The sequence below is a fragment of the Sciurus carolinensis genome, chromosome 11 (assembly GCF_902686445.1).
Source record: "Sciurus carolinensis chromosome 11, mSciCar1.2, whole genome shotgun sequence".
Classification (NCBI taxonomy): domain Eukaryota; kingdom Metazoa; phylum Chordata; class Mammalia; order Rodentia; family Sciuridae; genus Sciurus; species Sciurus carolinensis.
Window position 1 is genome coordinate 100,638,337 of NC_062223.1, and position 26,084 is coordinate 100,664,420.

General features: G+C 34.2%; 1 protein-coding gene across 1 annotated transcript in view; it reads left to right on the forward strand.

Annotated features, from left to right (window-relative positions):
* Positions 1-26,084, forward strand: part of Cntn5 (contactin 5) — a 1,239,665-nt gene that overhangs the window by 801,367 nt on the left and 412,214 nt on the right. Inside the window, exon 8 of the mRNA XM_047518061.1 lies at positions 16,359-16,454. Within this exon, the coding sequence (XP_047374017.1) occupies positions 16,359-16,454 (96 nt within the window). The remainder of the gene's footprint in view (positions 1-16,358; positions 16,455-26,084) is intronic.

Sequence of the window (26,084 nt, forward strand, 5' to 3'; positions counted from 1 at the left end):
TTGAAGGTCTTGTAGAACTCAGCTGAGAATCTATCTGGTCTATTTGGTCCTGGGATTTTCTTGGTTGGTAGACTTTTGATGATGGTAGTCTTCAATTTCATTGCTTGAAATTGATCTGTTTAAATTGGGTATGTCCTCTTGATTCAGTTTGGGTAGTTCATACATCTGTAGAAATTTGCCCATGTCTTCAAGACTTTCTATTTTGTTGAGGTATAAATTTTAAAAATAGCTTCTAATTATCTCCTGTATTTCAGTAGTGTCCATCATGATATTTCCTTTTTCATCACAAATTTTAATAATTTGGATTTTCTTTCTCTGTTATTGTAGCTAAGGGTTTGTCAATTTTATTTATTTTTTCACACAACCAACTTTTCATTTTGTCAATTTTTTTAATTGTTTCTTTTGTTTCAATGTTATTGATTTCAGCTCTGATTTCAATTATTTCCTGCCTTCTGCTGCTTTTGGTGTTGATTTGTTCTTCCTTTTCTAGAATTTTGATATATAATGTTAGGTCATTTATTTGTTGACTCTTTATTCTTTGAATGTATGAGCTCAATGCAATGAACTCTGCTCTTAGCACTGCCTTCATAGTGTCCCAGAGGTTTTGATATGTTGTCTTGGTGTTCTCATTTACTTCTAAGTATTTTTTTTTTATTTCCTCCCTGATTTCTACTACTCTACATTTGTCATTCAGTAGTATGTTATTTAGTCTCCAGTTATTGGAGTAGTTTCTATTTTTTTTTATTGTTGATTTCTAGTTTTATTCCACTGTGATCTGATAGAATGCAGGGTAGTATTTCTATTTTTTTGTATTTGCTGAGAGTTGTTTGTGGCATAACTTATGGTCTATTTTAGAGAAATACCCATGTGCTTCTGAGAAGAAAGTGTATTCACTTGATGATGGATGAAATACTCTATATATCCGTTAAGTCTAAATTATTTAGTTCTGTAGATTTTTAGTTCAGATTTTTTTTTTTTTGGAAGATCTATGCAGTGGTGAAAATGGTATGTTAAAGTCACCCAGTATTATTGTGTTGTGGTCTATTTGCTTCTTGAAATTGAGAAGGGTTTGTTTGATGTATGTAGAGGATCCATTATTTGGGACATACAAATTTAAGATTGTTATGTCTTGTTGGTGTATGATTTTCATAAGCAGTATGAAATGTCCTTCTTTATCCCTTCTGACTAACTTTGGCCTGAAGTTCACTTTATCTGATATGAGGATGGAAGCTCCCTCTTGTTTACAAAGTACATGTGAGTGATATGTTCTTTTCAAACCTTTCACCTTCAGCCTGTGAACCTGTGAATGTCTTTTCCTAGGAGGTCTCTTGTAGACAGCATATTGTTAGGTCTTTTTTGTTTGTTTGTTTTTTGATCTAATCTGTCAGTCTATGTCTTTTGATTGCTGAATTTAGGACATTAACATTCAGGGTTATTATTGAGATATGATTTGTATTCCTGGTCATTTTGGTTTATTTTTGGTTTTTAACATGACTTAGTTTCTCCTTTGTTTGACTTTTCCTTTAGAGTTCCTTTAGAGTATTTCCTCCCTTTACTGGTTTTCGTTTTTTTTGTTGTTGTTGTTGTTGTTTGTTTGTTTTTTTTTCATTTCCTCTTCATGGAATATTTTGCAGAGAATGTTCTGTAGTACAGGTTTTCTAGTTGTGAGTTCTTCTAACTTTTGTTTATCATGGAAGGTTTTTATTTCATCTACAAATCTGAAACTTAGTTTTGCTGAATATAAAATTCTCAGTTGGCCTCCATTTTCTTTCAGAACTTGATATATGTTGTTCCAGGACCTTCTGGCATTGAGGACCTGGGTTTTGAAATCTGCTGAAATATGAATTAGTTTCCCCCATATGTAATATAATTTTTTTTTATCTTGCAGTCTTTAAAATTCTATCCTAATTCTCTATGTTAGTCAATCTCATTATAATGTTCCTATTATATGTCTGCTATAATTTTGTACATTTGGGGTCCTGTAAGCCTCTTATAGTTGATTTTCCATTTCATTCTTTAGATTTGGGAAATTTTCTGACATTGTCATTGAAAAGATTGTGCATTCCTTTGGTTTTTATCACCATGCCTTTGTTTAATTCAGTAAATCTTAAATTTGGTCTTTTCATGTTATCCCATATTTCTTGGAAGTTCTGTTCATGGTTTCTTGCCATCTTCTCTGTACATTCAACTTTATTTTCAAGAAGATATATTTTGTCTTCATTGCCTAAGGTTCTATCTTCCAAATAGTATAGTCTCTTGGTGTTCTATTAAATTTATAATTTTATTTATTGATTCCTTCATTTTGAGGATTTCTCCTTTTTTTTCACAATCTTTCTTTATTGATATTATCTTTCACTTTGTATTTTCTCTTTGATTTCACTCCTTATACTTCCTTTACTTTGAAGATCAGCTTAATCATGTTTATTCTAAATTCCTTCACTGACAGTTCTCTGTGTTGCCTAGAACATCTTGGTTTCTTTGAGGTGCTTTGTTCCCCTGTTTTTTCATGGTTTTTTTTTTTTTGTGTGTGTGTGTGTGTGCGTGTGTGTCTTCTCATCTGTTGGTATGGATCTGAAGCAGTGGCAGTGTAGATTCATAGTAGTCTTAGAGTGTTTCTGAAGGCTTCCAGTACCTTACTTTTAAGGGGGAGACCAATATTTACAGTATCCAATGTAAACAATATACAACCTTAAACCAAATATCTTCTATCAAGGTATCTATAGTTTTGTTATAAAAAACAAATGATTTACTCAATTATTGTCTACAATATAAAGAGTAAGTTTGTTAAAAGCATTTACCATTTCAAATGGTGGACAAAAAGGGAACAGAGGTAGTGTAGGGTGTGATGTTTATGAGGGAGAAGGAAAGAAGATAGAAGTAAAAATTTATAGTAAGAGTGAAGGAGGAATTAATAGAGGTTGGCTGTATGAGAGAAGTGAGAAAGAGAATCCAGGGAGACACATAAGTTAGAGAAAAATAAATACAGATTGTTTCTTAAAAAGTAAAAATATAAGAATATACAAACAAGCTGTAATATACTATTCAGATATCCCACTCTTCAATAAATTGATGCATGAAAAATATTTGGATTAAAAGGTGGTAGAGATGTGAGAGAAAGAGCGGGAAAAAAATGGAAGGTCTCTATGAAATAGTGCCAATTGCTTCCATTGGCTTTCAAAAATTTTCTTAGCTTCCCTTCTCTGCCAATAGGTGGTGTTGTCTGAAGTTTAATGGTAGCTCCAGTCCAGTGGGTGCCCAAGTAGGTGCCTGGGTGAACCGAAAGCAGGATGCCCTCATGCCCTCTTCCAGTCTTCCCACCCTTTGAGCCAGCCCTGTTCATCTCCATGCACTTTAGAACTCATTGAGTTGGAGAGAGCCCAGCTTTCTCCATGTTCTCCAACCTGTGGTCTCCTGGAGAACTGCTCCCAGTCTCCTGCTTTCCACAGGCTTGTCAGGTCCAGACTAGCCGATGCAGACCCAGCTATAGTCTGATGGCCCTGGGCTTCAGATTCCCCAGGCTCTGCCTTGCTGCAGTCTTGCCATCTCAATGCTGTTCTAACTTGCACAGAGACCACCAGGGATGGGATCACACAAAGGAGAACCCTGCAAAGAGGCCACCATATGGTGACCACTAGCCCACCCTGTAGGAAGACCTTAGGTGCAACCAGACCTTCAGGTACACCGACGATATATTTCCAGGCCCTGGCTGGTGTCCCCTGACTGAGGCAGCCATGCCCCAAGATGGTGGGGGTGCCTGTGGCAAACCTGCAGGCCCCTTGGCTCTGGACTCCCAGGACCTGGCCAGTGTCCTAAGATGGCAGCAGCTGCATATAACCAAACCTTCAAGTACTCTGATAATGGACTTGGCAGGCAGCCATGGGCAATAGGTTCTTGGTGGGCAGTCTAAGGGTGTTCTGCATCAAGTGTCAGGCATTGGGTGAGTGGATGTCAGGCAGTGGGTGATGGGCAGGCTAAAAGTGGGCAATGGGCAGGCAAATGACACCCAGTGGACAGTTGTCCAAAAGGTCCTTCCTCTTTAGTCCAATTATCAGAAATCTACCTCAAAATGTAAACCTTATAAGTAAGTTTTTATACAGTCTTGTGTTGATAGCAGTTTTTCTCCTGTACCAAGTTGATTATCAAAATATAAATACAAAATATAGAATCCATTTAATTTTCTATTTGTTGTAGCAGTGGATATGAGGAATATCCTTTCATATATATGAACACACACACACACACACACACACGCACTCTGTCATAGGTTCTGAATCTAAGATCGAAGTTAGTAGAATCTCAGGCTATGAGTCAGTCACAGAATGTTGCATTAGAGATCAACGAGTCTAGCTGTGAAAAAACATTATCCTTTAGGCTATATGTGACTCCACAAGTATTTCCTTTCGTCTCCTCAGTGTAAATGCTTTCAGGAGGCATATTTTCTTCAATTTACCTTCGTTCCCACCATGATTGTTGTTACCTCACATTTGCAACTCCATAAACATGTGAATTTCTTTCTCTTGAGCAACCCAGATCCCTGAAACATAGACAAGGAAATAAACACATGAAGGTCGAGCTTTTGCCATAAATTTGTAGCTACCTAGCAAGACAGTTAAGATTACCATTAATGTCTCATGACCTATAAGAATGCTTTTTATGACATTAATAATAATATTATTATTTATTAATTATCATTTTCATTTATTATGTTGTGATATAATAAATTAGTTAATAATATTAGTTTGTAATGTGCTAACTGCTATATATACATTATTGCATTTATGTCTTTCAAAAACTTTGAACTTGATTTTATTATATTTGTTTTACAGAAAAGGAAGTTAAGATTTGAAGGGCAAAGTAGCTTGTCTAAGATTGCCACTCTGCTTGTAATGGTGCCTCTCAGCTTCCTCTCCTATTTAATACATTAATTTGTATAACTTTGGTCCCCAAATAGTACAGTATGATAATCTTTATACTCTAGGTTCAAAGTGTTTAAAGAAAAATGAAAAAATTATTTAGGCTTATAGTTGAAGTTAATGTGATACATCTCTCTGAAATGTGGGGGGATAAAGGGAAATAATACTTCTTAAGTGCTTACTATGGGCCGGTTATATGGAGTAGGTTATTTATACACCATGTAATGTCTTACGGTAAGCTGATAACATATTTATAATTATCTGGTCTTGACTAGGAAGTAAAGCACAGTGAAGAAAAATAATTTTCTCAAGGTGATCCTGTGAGTAAATGGTAATACTAGAATTTGAACGTAGGTCTTTTGTATCTAAAACCCTCAGTTTTTATAGCAATACTTTAAAATACAATTTCAAAATTCTCTGCCTAGTTACTAACCTAAGTACTTTATATTAAATTAGTCATACAAGTACAATATTTATGTTAATATAGTTTCAGGCAAAATAATTGAATGGCTGCTTTTTAAAACTTTTGTAATTTTTATCATTTGTAGTAATGGTCTTTAGAATGTGGTAGTCAACTGCAATGCATAAGGCTTAGCAGTGAGAATATTTTAAGCATCACAAAGATGTGTTCAAAATTATTTTCATTTAGAAACTTCAGTATTTTTAGAATTATAAGACTCCAAACAATAAGGAAATTCCTTTTCAAAAAGTGGGATTATCATATACTTTCTAACTCAGCTAAAGATTGAAAGAGTATACAAACAACGCTTTTCCTATAAAAATAATTTAAGTGAAGTGAAAATTTCTGCTCTGGAAAAGACTTCTTAGCACATATATATGTTACAGTGTTATTAGTCAAAGTCAGTATTTCCTAGGAATGTAATATAGTTATGTATCTCTCATAGTAATATAGTTTTGAAAAAAATGATTAGTGTAATATTTGGAAGGTATCTAAACACTTAGAAATTAAAAACTAAAAATTTTCAACTATAAATAAATAGTAAGATATGCAATAATTTCATTGATTCAGTTCCTTATTGAACTATTATTATTGAGCACCAGGCATTACTCTAATCAGTGACAAAATGAAGTGTGTGTTTTCAAGAAGATTAAATTGTAATGGAAAATAGGAGACAGATGATAAACTGTAAATCCCTTGTTATATAATGTGTCAGTTGTTGATGAGTATCATGAAAGAAGAGTTATCACAGTAAGGAGACCAGAAGGCTAAGGGTATAACTCAGTGGTAGGAGATTTGCCCAGCAGGTGTGAATCCCTGGGTTTGATCCCCAGTACCACAGAAAAACAAAAAGGAAAATATAAATTGGGAGAAGAGAAAAGAAGAATAAAGTGATCAAGAAACTGCTCTCTGCAGTGGTGACATTTCAGCAAAGACTGGCACATAGTTGGAGAGATCAGTGAATATGATCAGCAGGGAAAGAATTCCAGGCAGAGAGAACAGATAGGCTTAAAGATCTGTGAATATTATAATTAACAAAGCAGACAAAAATCTCCTTTCTCATAGACTTTGTAGGGGGCCAAAATTGACAAGGCAAATAAAGATAATCAAGAACCAAGGAGAAAAATTAACTTGGGAAAGTGTGTGTGGAATATGTGAAGAGCTGAAGAGCGATGAGGTTGAACGTTAGATGATAGAATGTTCCAAAAAGATCTCTCCAGAGAGATCTTGAAGGTGACATTGAAATAAAGACCTAAAGAACATAAAGATGACAACCATGACTACGTGTGGGGGAAATGTGTTCTACTTGGAGGAGTCAGCACGCACAAAGGCTTAGGGCAAAGACAACAGCTGGTATGTTTGCTGAAAATCAAGAAACTCATGTGCTAGGCTGGAGTGAGCAAAGGGGAGCAAAGTAGGAAATGACATCAAACAGGCAATACGGATAGAAGGTGTAGGGCCTGGAGGCCATTACAAGTAGCTTTTCTTTTCCTCTGAGTGAGATAAAAGCTATTTAGGTCATATCATGCCATTTAATTTTATACAAATCAATCTGGCTGCTGTGCTGGAAATAGACTGACATGGAATGAAGGAAGGAATAGGAAGACTGGTTAAATATATATCCCAACAAAGTCAGAGAGGCCTGTGTGAAAGTTATAGGTGTTGCGAGATGTTGGGTTCTGGATACCTTATCAAATACTATCAATAAAGTTCTCATGGATTGTATGTGGGGTGTAAGAGACATGAGAATCACAGAAGAATTTTAAATTTTGTCTTAACAACTATAAGAATGGGATTACCATTTAGTCTTACGGGAAATAATATGATGAAAATAGTTCTTTGAGTGGAAAAGGGAGCCCCATAAAGGCATGTTTGCAATACCTTTGGATGTCCAAGCACAAATGTCAAGTAAACTGTGTGTGTGTGTGCATGCATTACATGCATGTGTGCATGTTCACAGTAAAGGGAGGTGTCCAGGCACATATAAAATTTGGAAATTCTTCAGTGTGTATATGACTTTTAAATTCAAGGACTAGATAAAATAAACTTGGGAATGGTGAAGATGGGAAAAGAAAAAAGTCAAAGGACAAATTTGGGGTTCTGGATGTTGGGAAATTGAGGAGGATTAAAAATTAATGTAGGTGGAATCGAATAAAAATAAATTTTAGTAGGATTAAATAATTGACTATATCAAACAGTGCTTATAAAGTAGATGATGACTAGGGATTAATCAGCAAATTAGCAATGCAAAAGTCATTAGCTTACAATAATATTTTGGTCAGAGATAACTTTGATTTGAAAGGCTGAAGAGGGAATGGGTTTTGTTGCAGAACAGAACAAGAATGGTATGGTACCTGCATGAGGAAGGGGTCAAGAAAGATACATTCATTTCTTCCTTTAAAAAAAAAAAAAAACTTTGGAGAAACACCAATATGTTTGGATACTATAGATGCATAAGGGAGAGGCAGACCTTTAGAATGTAGACAGTTCATTTATGATAAACAGATGGGAGGTAACATGAACTCTGAGGAGTCAAGACATATTGTGGTAGATAGACTGACTTCCTTGAAGAACAGGCTGTGAGACCAAGTTCTTTGCAGACAATGGTTTTTAATAAGTGACCTTGAAATCAACTCTACTGCAAGGAGCAAGAAGGGATGGGGGTAATTCAGACTCTGATGCCTGCCTAACAATAGTCCTGTCCAAACCAAGAGGACAGCTTGTCAGGGTGTCTGGAGTTATCCCAAGATTGCTACTCATTCATTAGCCATTGACTGTGTCCTGCCCCACGAAGCACCCTTTGAAGTGAAGAGTTTCTCTTTTCATAAACAGTCCCTGAAAGACTGAGAACTAAAGGCTGTTTGTCATCAGAATCCCCAATAGTGGGGATAATGATTCCTTCATTAAAGGGGAACATAAAGCACATTTCAGTGTTCCAATAGGTGGTATGCATATAATTTGTTTTCAGGTTACTTCTGTTTTATCTCTGAAATGAGAGGGAAGAATCTAGCCAGATGTTTTGAAAGAGAGGGGTTACAATGTTGTTGTCCAGATGATAAAGAAAAAATGGACACCATATGCCACAACCACCATGACCAAACTCTCGGTTCTGGCCAGGGATGAAGGGGGATTGGAAAATAAAGATTCACAAACACAGATTTTGAAGATTAAGCTGGGATCAGGTGGAACTCTGTTCTCTGATGGAGTTGCAGATCTAAAGAGTTACACCAGAAATCTTTATTTCTTATTTTTTATGTCTTATGTTTAGATTAAAGACTATGCAACCATTATTCTTTGTATTCAGGAAAGTTACAGAAACTAGGACATCTATGTAGCTTTTCAGCAGCTGCAATTTACAGTTGCAAAGTGCAATGTTAGGAGCTTTGTGTAGCTCTCAAGAAAGCCCACTGTTTAAAGTTATTATAAGGCAGGCAGGAACTGGAGAAGTGGAGCTGGTGAAACATTGTGGTTGTCTAGCATAAGAATGTTGTATGCCTGAGATCAAGGTCAGGGCTGATAGGAGTCTTGTACAGAACCTCCTCATGCAGGGCATTGCCTCAGCAGCTAAGTGTTCTGTGCCCTTCACAGGAACATTCCCAGGCACCAGGCATGCCACAGCCAGGAGACCATCAAAGACCCCCAATCTCAGACACTGCTCTCCCATCCTGTCATGGCTCTCCACATCCATAAATGTACTTGAATTACCAGGCAGCACAAAGGGGGACTGCCTGAGCTTCATGGTCATGACTTTAGAATCAAACTGTCCATCATGGTTGATGTTTTCCTCTATCCATGTTCACTTGCACAAATCAAAGCAGCATAGTCAGATAATCCAATTTAACCAAGGCTGAAGTTGTGCTGGGGAAAAAAATGGAGGGTGAGTTAAGGAGCCATGGTGGTACATAAGTAAGTAATTATTTGATTAAGTGTTACAATTAGAAGATAGATGAAGAGGCTAGTTAGGCTCAAAAGCTTGAAAGACAATCAACAAGATCTATGAGTTACAGGGATTTTACTAAATAACTTACTGGGTTTTTATTTTTATCATTACTAGACACTGAATTCAGGGGCACTTGAGCGCTGAACTACATCCCCAGTCCATTTTTAAAATATTTTGTTTTGAGATAGCATCTTGCTAAGTTGCCCAGACTGGATTTGAACTTGAGATCCTCCTGTTCTAAGCCCCTAAATATGATTATAGGCATATACCACTGCACAGCAAGCTTGTGGTTTTACTAAATAACCCCCTTTTCTCCTTCTCTGTGGGTCAGTGATCCTCAAATTTCTGTACATACTTAAGTATTTGTGTGATACATTTTGCAATGCTTACCTCTACACTTTTATAAGACTTAATGAGTTAAGACTAATGTTAATTTGAAAAAAAATTATTTAGAAAAAAAGTGAACTTAAGAGTAGGGATTATTTATGCAATTGCCTGTGTAGACGATAGAAATTCTGTCAAAAGAGGTTTAGGACCTCTGCCAGCACTTACAGTCTTTCTTCATATTAAGTAAATGCAATTATATACACTTCTGCAGTTGAGATGATTTTATCATATGCAATATTCATTATTGAAGTAGCTTTTGTAATGCAAAAAGTGCCAAAGAAAAGACCTATGATCAGAAAGATTTTCATCACAATCTTTGGACAATTTATCTTTTTTCAAAAGCAATTACAATTTGATGTTTAACTTACAATGTACTTAAAGTGTCACTGTCAAGGCAAACATAATCTGGTTTGCTTTGGTTTCTCTGTATATTCAGTGAACCATTGGCTGGATAATTCATGTCTGATAATATGTAAAGTGAAAATAGCAAGCCATTTCAAAAGATTACTCATCTGACCTGTTATATATAACCAAGGGAAAAATGAGACTGAAAAAAGTTCCATTACAACTTCTCATTACCTCTTGTAGATTTACCTTACCACATCTCCAGTTACATCTTAATTCGATTCTCGCCTTCATATAATAGATTTTATTTTAGATTCTTATAATTAGCCTAGCTGATATTCTTGAGAGACAAGCTTTATTAAATAATTAACATTTTTAAAGGTGATATAATGTCCCATTCACAGATGACTTATAACAAATATTTAAAATAATTTTAGTATTATTTAATGTGGTATAATAGAAAATGTTCAAAGAAATAATTTTATTTCTAAACCAAGAGTATCAGAATAGCTTTAGAGAGAGAGGGGATAAAAACAAAAAGCAAACACAAACAAACAAAACGACCTTGCAAGTTCCAAAACTGAATTAGTTATCTAGAAGGTTGAAATCCTTCCTAGCCAGGAGAATTTTATTCTTAGTACTGAAACTGAGTGAATTTCAGTGTCCCCTTCAATAAATGGGGATAATAATTCCTGTCCCTCTTGCTGATAAATTGATCACAGACTCATAAGTTCAAAATTGCCAATAAAACATCACAAAGCTTCATATTTCTAAGGCTTTCAGTATAGGTACAATTCAACAAACAATTTTTATTTTAGAAACTATTATTAAGGATCTTGCTTGTTATAGACTGTGTTCTAACCATCTTTACATGCAGACAAATGACTATGTACTAGAAACTGCTAATTTAATTCTCTCAAAATAAATGAAAGAATTATGATTTTTTCCATTTGTCACTAATTTTCCATCTTCGAGTTTTTCATTTGTTAGAAACTATTTCTTAATAAGATACTCTTATGAAGATTATTTCAAAATCCTAAAACCAGCTTAGTCTAACTTCCAAATGCTTGAATTGCTTTTATCCTAATGTTTTTGAAAAGCTTGGAATCAATCACATTATCTTTGATTTGCCAACTCACTACTTAAAAACTGTGTGCACAAAGCTTTTCAAATAAATTTGCTTTTCAAATAAATTTGGTAATCTTTAGGATTCAGGGTGTGGTTCAGTGGTAGAGCATTTGCCTAAAATGTGTGACCTCCTAGATTTGAGTCCCACACTGAAGAAGAAAAAAAAAAAACTATCAATTTTTATATATAAAACTTTACTTCTAAATTAAAAAAATAAAATTTTAAACATGATTATTTAAATTTCATGGTGCCTGTCATAGTGTAGGCTGTAGCTATTGTGATTATTTTCTTTATTTCTCACTCCTCTCCTCTTTTTTAACAATTTCAAATTTTAATGTTCCTGAATGAGGTCTGACCGATTTCTATTACATAGTATTTGCATGAATGCAAAAAAGAAAAAAAAATCTGTCAATGACTCAAAAAATACTGACGATAATAAACAGGAATAGCAAATACAACTGATGAAAGACTTCAATATGCAGTCACTTTGTAAGTGAGGTAGCAAATACCAAGTCCATATTAGGAGATGTGTAATTGTTTTTATAGAACTCATAGGAGTTAAAACTCCAATGTCCCTTAGAGCACCAAGCTCTCTTCCTCAATCATATAGACATTAGTAATTAAGAAAAATAAAACTCGAGTTCCTGATACTTAGTTTAATGTGAATTTCCATTTTCAGTGGTTTTACTTTTTGTAAAAATTCAAATTCAATCTTATGAAGAAATTTAGAGTTTGCACTAAATTATATCTGTATTTACAGTGCTTTTAAAATAGAGGATGAGATGAGAATGCCTGGAGTATTGGTAGTCAAAGCTCATTAGCACCCCCTACAGGATAACCATGTAGCCAAGCACAAATCAAGATGAGTACCCACATCACCATTCCCATTCCTCCCTCTAACTCCTATAACCTACACTGTCAATCATTTATAACCAATTTAAGATTAGGAAATATAAGTCCAGGACACGCCTGAACCCTATCACTTCACTCCTAACTGCATAACATTTACCCTTTTGCCTTTCCTCTTTCCTTTCACTCCTCCACAATAACTGAACCAACTTGTATTTAACATGTGTAAGATCCAAAGACCAGAGCCTGTATTTCTTATGTAGTTTCCTTCTTGCTAGTTTTCTGCACTGTATTTCTAATACTTTTCAGTGATTGTTTCTAGGTAATGATTTTTGTAGGTGTGTGTGTGTGTGTGTGTAAGTGAAACTCACACTATGCCTACTTAAGGAATCTCATGAAGAAGAACCTTCGTAAGAGAATTGTGAAGTTGCTCCACCCATTGTTATCTTTATAAAGTCTTGGAGGGGCAATCCCTTATAGAGTGTAGTATCAGATAAAACTGTACTGCTCCTGTATTACCAGAAAGTTTTCATCTTACAATAATCATGAATCCTAATACTATAGATAGCATTATCTTTGTTTTGAATCCTCCCCAAATTAGAGTCAAATTTGTGAGGCAGGCAGGCATGGTGGCATGTGCCTGTAGTTTCTGCTACTGGAGAGACAGCAGAATGATTTGAGCCAAGAAGCTCAAAGCTAGCATGGACAGCATAGCAAGACTCAGTCTAAAAAAATAGAAAGAAAGAAAGAGAGAAAGAGAGAGAGAAAGAGAGAGAGAAAGAGAGAAACAGAAAGAGAGAAAGAGAGAGAGAGAGAAAGAGAGAAAGAGAGAGAGAAAAAAAGAAAGAGAAAAAAGAAAAGGAAAGGAAAAGAAAAGGAAAAGAAAAGAAAAACCTCAGGGAAGAAAATAGTAACAGAAATAAGTCATTAAGTCATCTCAATGAAAGGGAGGGAAATAATACAGCAGGGAGAAAGAAGAAAGTAAAGAAGAGAGGAAGGAGAGAACTAAAGAATGTGAGTTGGTGTGCATGTGTTTGGAGCTCATATTTAGGGTATATGAATTGGTCACTGGTGGCCATAGTTATGACAGGCTGAAGCTGTGATTGTGTGGGATCATACATCTATTTGGTGACTCATACTCCTCCGAGATATAGATAGTGGGACCAAGTGAGTATAATTAATTCATATATCATATCTTTCCTTTATAGTTTTTCTGTATCACTAGTACCTAGTATAGTATTCAGTGTGCAGTATTTGTTAAATAATTTGTGATCTCTCTTATATTTGGCTAATATGCCTAAAATCATACATTTGAATCTATAATCTGTCATCTAAGGCCTCAGTCACATCATTCATTGCTTAAATCTTTTACTTTGCATGTTTTCTCTAGGATGAAAAGGTGCAATAATTCTGTGAGCTACGGCTCTGTTTACAGCTCTCTATTAAACTCTTGCATGCATTTCATAACTGGGAAGGAAAGGTCAGATCAAAGACAAGACTTGAAACTCTCTGACTCTTGATCACAAACTCTCCTTCTATTACTTGTCCATTAGTCAAATGTTTTATAGTAATTCCAGAGTTTTATTTCAGTTGAAATTCAAACTAGAATTTTAGAATTCTTGTGTTGGAATTTGTATTTTTACTCATTTTTCCTTGCCTTAAAGTTCAAAATTAGAAAACATGGACACATATATTTGGCCTTGATTAAATTGTGATAAAACAAAGACTGTGTTCATTACATTATTCTTTTTTCATTTTTCTCCTATGATTAGCATCAAAGCTACATATATGTCCACTCAGATTTCTGTTTCCTCTGATAAGTACCTCCAAAGAGGCTTTGTATTCACAATGAGACATAAACAAGTAGCTGTGTTCTCCCTATATTTCATCAAGCCTCCATCCCCACACAAACCAGGATTTTTTTTTTCACATAAATCATCATGCCTTAGATTAACCACAGTCTTGCCAGGCATGAAGACTACTTACACATTGTAGAAAAAAATGTGTCACATTTGTTTTTCTAATAAGAAGTTAACAACTCTTCATAAAAGTACTTTTTGTATTATTTCTGTGTGGCTTTATGTAAGCAAAAAGTTCTATTCATAATTGAAAAATATCCATTTATTTTAAAATTGCTGGTGCTATAGTTCCTAGGAAATAATGACCTAGAGACAATTCTGTGAGAAAGTCTTGAATTGTACTTGTATTAACAGTGGATACAAAATAAAGCAGTTACAGCTGAATGTGACCTTTTGAATAATTTGGATCTCAAAACACAATTCAGGTGATAATTATTCTACAATTGTCTCTTTTTCTAGACCATGCCTGTACTTCAATTTCTCAAAAGTGGGCATTAATTTAGGACTGTTTTCTATTAAAATATTGTTTTAAATACAATAGGTTGGTTTAAAATGTCATAATACCCACATTATGAACTTGTAGTAGTAAATGTTTTGGAATATATGTATACTTTTTAGAAACCACTTAAGAATAAATTAGTATCCAAGTAGTCTCCCAAGATTTATAAATTATTGAGGAGTAACAGGAAAGAAAAACCATACAGTCCCTGAAGAGATATTAAAGCCGGCAGCACCCATTGCCTCATTATATGATTCCTGTGTTATAATTCTAGGAGTGAGTCAAAGAAAGTAAAACTTGTCATGCTTTATCTTCATATTGAAATCATTTTCTGAAAAACAGACAGCCTCTATCCCAAAGAATCAATGTATATGAGCTTAAAGTTGTGAGTCGCATACATTTGTTTGCTTCAGACACAAACACATGAAGCTCCATATTTGAAGCTTCCCCATATATGTGAAGCTCAAAAACAGTCAAGCATGTTATTTAGTAATAGAGATCAGAGGAGTAACTTCAGTGGGGCATATACATGTAAAAATTAATGAGTTTGATGCTTACTACAAAAGTTAATGTGTATAATTTTTAAATAAGACCATTTTCCCAATAAAAGTAGAACTGGAATTGTTCTTTCTGTTTTGTCTTGCTTCTTTGTAAAACACATACCTATTTGCCATGAATTGGAAAAAAAAAATTCTAAACCCTTTCTCAAACAATGAATACCTTTCTAAGTATTTGTTTGCATCATGTCTTCACTGTTGATGAATTTTAAAAAGATCTGTTTATAAATTCAACAAATAAGTCAATTGTTGCCCATTTCTTGAAAAAAATTAGAAGATTTCTCTTAGCCCATGTAACACTAGTGATTTATCTTCTTCATATCCATCCAGTATATTTTCTTGATTAATTTTATGATTCATAAGGTTATTAAACATTAAATTTGAGGCTCTAACTTCCATTGCTGATAAATAGTATTTTAGCATGAAATAATTAAGTGATTTTAAAATATTCCTTGTACAATTTATGTATAATGGGAGAAATGGAAAAACACTTTCAAGAAACATTTCTCGCCATGGAAACCTGATTTTAGAGACTCAGAATTTGGGGACAGGGTTATTTATAGAAATACTGAAATCCACGATTTGTAAACCACTATTCTAAAATTGTGCATTTGATCAAACTAGATCAAGAAAAGGGAAAAGATATACATCATGAGTTACAAAGATTAGTAATAAGAGAAATACAAGTAAAGTTAAATTATACATCATCCCCTATAAGACACTTTCTTTTTAGGAAGTTCTTTTCCAAATTGTGCAAATGTAGCATAGTTTAAAGGAAGGCAATTGAATCCAATGCTATAATCCTCATACACGCAAGTATTTCCATAGCTGTAATAATCCCAGGCTAATCAAAATGGATGAGCATAATTAATTTGTAGAGTTCATTTTAGGTTTCCACAAAATGAAAGGAACATGACATTCTCATTCACATTTATAGAAAACGAACAATTCATGTCCTCATTGTATTTTGTTAGAGCACACTTGTCTCGAATTTGACAAATCCATGCTTGGTTTTATACACCATCTTTAGCATGACATATGATGAGGCCACAGATTGGACAGTGGATGCCATACCACCTCAGGATTATCTTATCACTTTGAATGAATGGACTTTTACCAGTAGAAAGATCAATAATAAGGAATATTGGTAAGACATAAAATGAAATATTTGAAATTATTAAAATGTATTTTCTGGATTCTATACGGGCAACTTATATGAACTATAAAGAATGTGATATATGAATACCATAGAATTTAAATTGTTGTATTAGATGATATAGATTCATTGCTGAGATTGGTCTGTCACTGCAAAACAAAATACCTTATCAAGATAATGATTGGAAAATAAATGTAAATTACAATAGTAGTGATTTTTTAAATCCCTGTTTGCCTTGAATCTGAATACTGTGTTATGTTGACAGATCTGGGAAATTTTAGTGGCCGGACAAGAAGTGCAGTCTCTGTGAGGGAAGGCCAGGGGGTTGTTCTGATGTGCTCTCCTCCGCCTCATTCACCAGGTACAGTAGGATCGCATTCTATATTGCTGCTGCTCTATTTTCCTTTGTTCATTCTTTTAGACAGTATATTGACAGGGGTACATTTCAGGTGAAATGTGCATGGTTTTCTTGATACATATCATGGTACCAGATGATTAATTAAAGATTCTATACATACCATTAGTCATGAATCCAAGCTCCTATGATAAAATTGTTTTATTGCCATTCTAACTGTTGACTGTCAAAATGCTGCTCTGTCTGTCATCAGTGAGGAATACATTGCCTAGAGCACCAGGGAAGTGATAAACTGAGAGAATGAAAATTTTCAAAATCCTTTGAAGTGTAAGAGTTGAGCTAACTGAATGCCAATGTGCATCTTGCTTCAGAAGATAAGCTGAATACTTGGTTGTTTATGATATTCTTTGCCACAATGGAACAAAAACTGCTAGGTATTTTTGAGTTTCAAACAAAACTATAGTTTCTTTCTTTTCTTTTTTTTTTTTTTCTGCTTGAGGTCTTGCTTATAAAATCAGGGAAATCGGTAAGTACTTCCTGAGGTTTATGGAAAAAAGAATGTTAAACTGTACTCTGATTATTTGCCAACTCACATCTAATCATATAAATCCTATAATTTGAGATTAGTACCTCTTTGTACCTCAGTTTGGTTTTCCCAAAGCACAACTTAAGACTGGCCAATATCAATTAACTAGAGAGAAACACAAATAGCAAAGCCCCAAGTCAAGCACTGGAAGCAGAATCTAGGGTCCTGGTATATCATCAAGTTTTCTTAATGTGACAACTATACATGTTTCTAGGTTATATTACATGTTTAGTAATGGAGCTCATTTATTATTTTAGCATAGATTATTCCTAACAAAATAAACTATATCAATTTTCTTAAGGGTTCTCACTTTTAGCTGACCCTCTTTCTAATAATTTTTTTTTGTTATTGTTGTCATTAAGTGAAAGTAAAGTATACCACATTTCAACAAGAAAAAATTTGGAAATATTTTTCTTTGAAACTCAAAATCACAATTATGAATAACTTCTGAGTTGTATCTACCCAAATCCTATGTGTCAATTTAGTTATTCCAATCTTTTTGTGAGCAGTTTGGGAATTTACGGTAATCACATACTCCCACCTGCATCTGATCACATTTAGTTCTTATGGTGGCAGCATATGTTTTAACTTTTTAACCAATAAGACAACAGATTAGGAAAATCATCTATCATTCATATAGATGATTTCTAATGTAGGTTATTAGATTTGAACTATAATTAGATAAAAAATTTTTAGAGATTACAAAAAGTAGGAGAAGGAGAACACAGTGGGCTTTATAGAGTCATCACTAGACTGACAGGAGTTAACCACAGAGTGATCTCTGTGGGAAAAAGTAGGATCATCTGAGCTATCATCTACATTGCAATGCTGTTGGAGCTTGTCTTTAAACAAGAAGTGAAATGGGAAAGGATGATGTAGAACGCAAAACTGTAGGATTACATGTAGAAAAAGTATTAAATGACAGAGAAAACTATATATAGATTTCTGGTAAGATAAATAATATAATTATTGCATATGTGATAATGTAAATATGATCTAAGGATATACATTAAATTTATTAGATGATAATGTGATTTCTGATTGAGACAAATATGTATAAGGAAAAATGACGAGTTATCTTGTCAACCTTAGCCACTGGTTGTGTTATTACCAGCAGCTGCAATCTCAACTGCTGTTCTTGCAAGCATCCTTATTCTCAGACCAGTACCTACTATATTTTGCTCACTCCTTGAGTACCCTGATTCCAGGAGACCTTTAATTTCATCAAAATGAACAATTCTTGATTACTATCCTCTTTCATTATACTTTTCCTCCTCTAATTCTCACTGTTCTCTTTCAATTTTTATCATTTTCTTACCTTCAACCTCAGTTTCCTGATTTTTTCTTTGCTTCATCACATTTACTTGATAGTTGGAAAAATCCTAATTCTGGTGTAAATCCAACTCTTAGCCTATTGCATGCCTGATCCTGTTCAGCTTAATGAATGTTAAAAATACTAAAACAAACACAACAAAACAAAATACAATGCAGACTAATCTCAATTTAAAATCCAAACTCTGAACTTCAAGTGCTTCTTAATGCAGACCAGAAATTTCAAAAACATCTACTCCTTTTACTATATTTCTGTTTAATCTCTGTTTAAGTTATCTTCTCTCTTCTTATTCTCAGTAAATAACTCTGCATCCTAACTCACTTTGGAAAGGAAAGAAATCAGAAGATCCTTCCACTAGACCTACTCACCAAAGCAAATGCCCACTATCACCTATAGCCATACACGCTTCCCTTTTTTGCAGTAAAGTATTGTATCACTGCACTTTTAAGGTCAGCTCTTCAACTTGTGCACTGTAGTTCATCATCTTTTTTTCCTACTTGAAATCACTTTAACAGGTCTCCCTTCCCTTTTCTGCATTGTTACCAGAGATGTGTTTTTTTTTTTTTTTTTTCTCTCTCTCTTTTGTATCATTCCCATCACCATGAAACATGTTGTGCTTTCTTCCATCTACCAACAAAATGAAGCAAAACTCTCTGGACTCATGTTCTCTTCCGGCTACTACCTTAATTTTCTGTTCCCCTTTACAGTGAAGGTCCTCAAAACTTTTGCCTCTACAAACTCTATCCAGGTTTCCTCATCCCATTCTCATTCTCTCTCTCTCCAGCACTCTCTCCATCACTTTACCTCCTTACCCTTTCTTTGGCAGATTTATTAAGGTGCAATTTGTATCTCATAAAGTTCACCCATTTTAGATGTGTGGTTCCATGAGTTTTATCGAATGTATACAGTTGTGCCACCATGCCCCCCAAAACAGTCTTAAAACACTTCCATTATTGTTATAAGTCTTTCAATCTCTCTCCCTATCATGTCTCTAAGTGATTACTGATCCGTTTTATGGCTCTAGTCTTTATCTTTTCTAAAAATTTCGTTTAATGGAAACATGCAAAGTGTGGTCCTGTGTGTATACCTCTGTCTGTATGTGTGTGTGTGTGTGTGTGTTTAGCTTCTTTTAGTAAGTATATTTTTTTCTGAGATTCATCCATTATGGCATTTATTGATAGTTTCACTTCATATTACTGAAGAGTATTTCATTGTTTGGACTTGTGACAGTCTGTTTATCCAATCCTCAGAGGATGAATATTTGGATTATTTTCAGCCATCATGTTGGTCATTTCATTCTCCATATTGGCTTGAGTATCCTGGTCTTGGTTTTTCTTTCTATCTTACTTCCTCATTTCCTTCGCTAATTTGTTTTTCAATTGCTTATTATTATAGTCCCCCAAGTATCAATCCTTCCACTTCTTCCCTTAATAAACCTCCACTCACTTAGTTTTTGCCTGAAAATAAGGCTTGATATCGCCCAAATAAATGACTGCAACTGGGGCTCTGGCTTATCTAGCACTACCCACTCAACATTTTCATCTTGATAGCTAACATGCACCTTAAGCTTAACTATATTTAAAACTTAACTCCTTATTATATCTTTCCACAAACCTCCATTCCTATGATTTTTCCCCCACATCTATTAATATTAATATGATTTCTTATAATTTATTGCTCAGGGCCTGATTACTTGTTCATTTACAGCACCCTTTTTACTGTGTCCTCAGATGGTGAAAGAGACCATGGGCTTCTTCTATGAGAGCATTAATCTTATGCATGAAGACTGCTTTCATAATTTAATCATCTGCTCAAGGTGATTTCCTCCTTGTACCATCACTTTGGGGGTTTGGATTTCAACATAAGGATTGTGAAGGTACACAAACATTCAAACCATAGAAAGTGGTGTTTGGAGCTGAAACTTATGAGAGGTAGTTCATTTTAGATGAAGTCCTGAGGGTGGGGCTCTCACGACCTTACACGAAGAGACACCACAGAGTGCATTCTTCTGAGTGTGAGAACACAGCAACAGGGAAGGCATCTGCAAAGCAGGGAGAGAACCCTCACCAGAAAGTGCCCAACCCCAAAAACCTCGAAGTGTGAGAAATTAAATACCAGAAGTGTGAGGAATTAAATTCATCTTCTTTAAGACACCCATCTGTGGTAATTTGTTATGGAAACATCAGCAGACTAACATATTATCTCATTCAGAGTCAAAACCTCAGTCCTCACTCGCTTGGACAACCCCCACTCTCAGACGCCACAGGATTTCTCCAACTCCATCTTGGCCAATCTCCTACCTTCTTTCCTGCTATCATATTTATCTCTGTGATGCTCCTCAAATAAACAGGCATGCTTTTTCCTCAAGACCTTTGCAGTTGCTATTCCTGGATCCCTCTCTTCAAGGTATCTGAATGGTTTACTCTCTCACATCATGTCTTTCTTCAAATCTTACCTTAGCGAAAACTTTCCTGACCTTCCTTTTTAGATTTTCACTTCAAAGTCTTTTCCCTTTCCTCTATTTTTTTCTCAGTAACACTTATTAATTCCCATATATTATTTGAATTTACTTAATTGTTCATTTTTATTACCTTTAAGTAGAATGTAAATCCCACTAGGAAAGAAATGTTGTAGGTTTTGTTTACTGTTGAACCCAGTACCTAAGACAGTACCTTACATAATGTAGGAACTAAACAAATATTTATTGAATGACTCTAATGCATCATATTCATGAAATCAATGGAATGAGTCAAAGTTTAAACCAATAAATATTACAAACTTTCAAAGACCCATAATAAAAATGGGGAAAAATCGATCAGCTTTGTAGCAGAAACCTTTCTTATTGTTTACCTTTTTCTCATAATTATTTTGTGAGCAAACATAACTGTGAAACAGAAAAAGGAAATGTGATTCGTATCATTGATGTTGAAGAATAAAATGTGACATTTTATAGTTTTGCCAAAGCAACTGCCAAAACCTGAAGGAATAGACTTTATTATTTGAGATCACAATCATATTGAGAAATTGTGATTTAATTCTCATGCTTTGCTTATTCAATTAAAAGAAGAACTGTAAAAATGTCTTGGAAAAGTCAGGTCTAAAAGCTTGATGAAGGGGTAGTTAAATTGAGTAGGAGCTAGCCAGGGTTGAGTCCTGATTGGCATTTGTGACCTAAGAAGTCAACAATTGTGATGAAGTCAATAACTGCCTTTTTTGTTTGTTTTTGGCGGTATGTTGCTATAGTTGTAAATAGCATAATACATGAAAGAAATCTCAGACTAAAATTTCTCTTTCAATCCAAAGACTCATGTAGATTATGAAATTGCACTTGTTTAACTGATTCACAATTACATTTTGTTTCCTACCCTTCTTTTTCTTTCGCCTTTCAACTTCATATTAGTTTATTGTTTTACCTATAGAAACTATATTCTGTGAAGTAAGATGTTACAAGTAAAAATTTACTAATCTTTTTACCTTTCATAGTATATTATCTGTTCTTTCAGGGTATGAAATTTGCCATGTTCCAATTTATATTTCCAATATTCATCTTGGTACCTGACAGTAGGTATTCCTTAAGTGCAAAGGAAATCAGTGAATGAGCATACTGATCCTAATAGTTGAGTTTATAGGGTTTTAGACACTTGATGTCTACCTTCTGCTAAAGTTTATTCTAACAAATATTCATGACAAATATTTGGATCATTTAGTATCACACATTCAGGGATTATTATTTCAAAATATAGCTGTTACTATATGATTCAGTGGTAGCTATATGAAATGATACAGCAGCTTATACATCAGAGATGAAATAATATTCTCTAAGATCTATTTCCTTATTAGCTGTAATAGATGTATAATGCATATTTCTTTTGAATTAAAACAAAAACTAGGATTGACTTATTTACTAAATTTCTCTTTCTTCATCCTAGAAGTTCAATATTAATCCATCTTAGCAACACAAATGAATGAAAACATTTTGATTGGATTCTGAGATGGTTACTCATCTACCAGGAAGTAAATATATTTCTTGTGATTGTTAAATACATCTGTTCAAAACAATACTTTGCTGCCAAAAAACAACTCTGTCAGTTTAATAATTTTGAAATTCAGGGTTTTACTGTAAAGAAAAGCTCTGTAAAAATGTAGAAATAAATTTCATAAAAATCTATAACCACAAATGAAATTAGTTTATGTTTTAGATGCCATTACCAGAGTACATTTTAAATCAAGGAGTAAGAACTTTAAGTTTTAGTTAAAATATATTTTGATTTATTTACTTATTTATTTATTTTTTGGTACCAGGAATTGAACCCAGGTTTCCTCAAAAACTGAGCCAAGTTCCAGCCATTCTTTTTTTTTTTTTTTATTTTGAGTCAGGGTCTTGTTAATTTACCTATGACCTCCCTAAGTTGCTGAGGCTGGCTATGAACTTGCAATCCTCCTGCTCCAGCCTCCCAAACTGCTGGGATTATAGCACCACTGCACCTGACTCATATTTTGATTTCATTGTATATGGAAACATTCAAATCTTACACTGACATAGAACAAAATTCTTGAACAAAGTATGAGGCTATAGAAAAAATAAATAAGAACATACCACTTTACCATGCAATAATCACATAATCTTTACAAAACATCTTAGAAATTATTATCATCCTCATTGTAGCAATGAGGAATCTAACTTTCAAAAAATTTAAAATTTTAAGCTCCCATTCCTAGTACATGATAGAACCAGAACATCACTCTTTGATATAGCTAGTATTCTATAATTGGCTTTATGTTTAAAGATACAATAAACCTTTATAGCATGAAAACAAATCATTATTTTTAATGGAACTATCAACATCTCAAAAATTATGTGTATTTAATTCTATTACATACTTATCTTTTCATTCACCAATTATTTTTCAAACCTTTATAAGATTTAGGCCACTTATGCTTATTTCTGCCATCTTATTTTTCATTATTAGTCAGTTTTTGTTGTTGTGACAAAATACCTGAGAAGAAATAATTTAAAGGAGGAACAATTTGTTTTGGCTCATGATTTCAGAGGTTCCAGCCCATGATTGACTGGCTCCATTGTTTTGGGCCTTCGGTGAGGCAGAACATCATAGTTTAAAGATACAGCAGAAGAAGGGCTAGGGTTATGGCTCATTGGTAGAGCCTAGTATGTGTGAGGCACTCAGTTCCAATCCTCAGTACTACATATAAATAAATGAGTAAAATAAAGGTCTATCAACATCTATAAATACATTTTAAAAAATGATATGGCAGAAGAGAACAGCTCACCTCATGGCAGCCAGGAAGCAGTGAGAGAGAGAGAGAGAGAGAGAGAGAGAGAGAGACTGAGAACCAGTGATTGGGGATAAAATACATCCTTCAAAGTCACAGCTCAGCAACTTTCGGACTTTGACTAGGACACACTTCCTAGGTTTCTACCACCACCCCAGAGTGAAGAGTCAATATATGAGCTTTTGGGGGACATTCCAGATTCAAACTATAACACATTAATTATACTATTTTTTTTTCTAATTCATTTGTCCTCTGCACTTTTATCCTCTTTTTTTGTGGTTGTTTCCACTGCTTAATAGAGGGTTTTAAACTACATTTTTCTATATTTCATTTCCAATTTTAATATTTTGTTATTTTGGAAATTATACATAAAACTCAATATGCCTACTTAATTTCATTTTGAACACTAAATAAAAAAAAAGAAGAAAGAGAACTCAAGTCTCTGACTCTATGACTGTTCTCTATTAACTAAGAAATGAAGAAGTTAGTTTTGGAAGATTTCTTAAGTTGTGGAGACATTGTCTTATGTCCCTGTGGGTACCAAAGAAAACTGGATCTATGAAGGCAAGAGAACAAAATTTTAGGCATAATTACCATAGAAGATTGAGATGTAATTATAAGATTGATTAAGATCTCTTAAGAAGAATGTTTATAGTGTGTTCACAGAAAATAGGCAACATATATCTTTATTTCCATAGTAAATAGTAGGGGAAAAAAAGAAAGAAAATTGTTTTGTTTCTAAGATACCAGCCAGTTTGAATAACTTCCATTTACAGACAATTTGTGCATTCATGTGATGTAGTTTAAGCAGGTTTGTAATAATATGTAAGTTTCAGTTTTTACCTCTACATAATGATAAAATTTAAGTTAACTATTTAGATGCAAAATATTTATTGACTTTTTTACAGATCTCATTTTATTTATCAAACATGAATGATCTAGAAACCTCAAAGGCTAATGTACCTTCTGGCTTCCCAGAACACAAGATCTCTAAGGTTATGGAAAGGGTAGAGCTTATATCATCGAGAAAAAGCAGGCAGAAAAAAAATTATTTAGCATATATATTGTTTGCAAAAAAACTTTAATAAGTCCTGAGACAAGGAATAAAAAGAACTTAGAAGATGCAAGCACTGACCCAACAAACTTGACATTCTGTAGGCAAAATAGCAGAATGCTTAAAGCTTTTTATAGCCAGAAAGAAAGGATAAAATCTTAGGTTGATGAACTTTATTATTTTTCTTATTTTAGTGCCTAACCCCCTAATTTATTCTCAATCTGACCAGCCCAGTATGACTTTGCACTCATGATCATGTGACATTATTTGGAATTGAATTCCAGGCAAAATAAGTCCCCAGCCATGGATATATGTTCCTCCGTACAAATGGGAAACCATAGACTTAGTTGCAGCTCTCTCGTTCTCTCTCCCTCCGTTTAGCTGGCTACCATCATGCCTTTAGTCACAGGCAAAACTCTGGTGGTACCTGTGTCCTGCATGGAGAATACCAGAGGGTCTCAGAGTGAGGGAAGATGAAATCATAGTAACTGGTTAAATAATGAACACCAAGGAATTTGGATTAGAGCATTTCGTAAAGATTTATAAAGTAAATTTGTTTTATTTGTACTTGTTTTGAGTCCTTATAGAATATAGCTGTATTCATAAAGTAATGAGTTATAGCAAACTATGTCTGAGCACACAATGAATGAAGTAACATAAAATATTTGGTTGCACCTTTAACAACTCTTTGTTGCAAAATAACACAATTTCCTCTTTTCATAAAAATAATCAAATAGCAATGGACACTGAATGTGTAAATGCCTTGATTTTGTCCTAGATGCTAAGTCAAAGCAATCCCTCACGCCCCATGGTCTTGAGACTTGTTTTTTGTGAAGTATTAGAGTGGAGTGTGGATCTGAATTATAATGCTTTAGTTGAAAATTTCCTGTCAAACGGGGACAAAAGAGAATTTTTGTTTTCTTTAAATTCAAAATATTTTTACCTTAATTTAAAACAGGTGGACAGATTCATTAGTCATGAATCCATTGCAGAGCCAGATTGTATATAAGTAAATGAATCCAGATGATATGAGCAATGGCTCTACAGACATTACAATGAAGGAACGCCAGATAGTTTGCTTGAGTCATAATCTTACCATGATAGTTCACCTGGCATTTGGACTCAGACAACCAGGGATTCTCATCCTGGACTTGATACTTATTATTGGCTTTGTCAAAACTTACCTTACCTGTAAAGGGAATGATGAAAGCTACTGGCACAGAATAGTTGTGAGAATTAAGAGGCAGTTTATGTGGGGCAATTAGCCCAATGCTTGGAGGGAAGTAAGCATTAGATTCAATTTTGTCTTGAAGATCTGTCTTCCAGAATCCTTTTTAAAATGCAAATGCCTCGAAGAAAGGTGATGCTTTA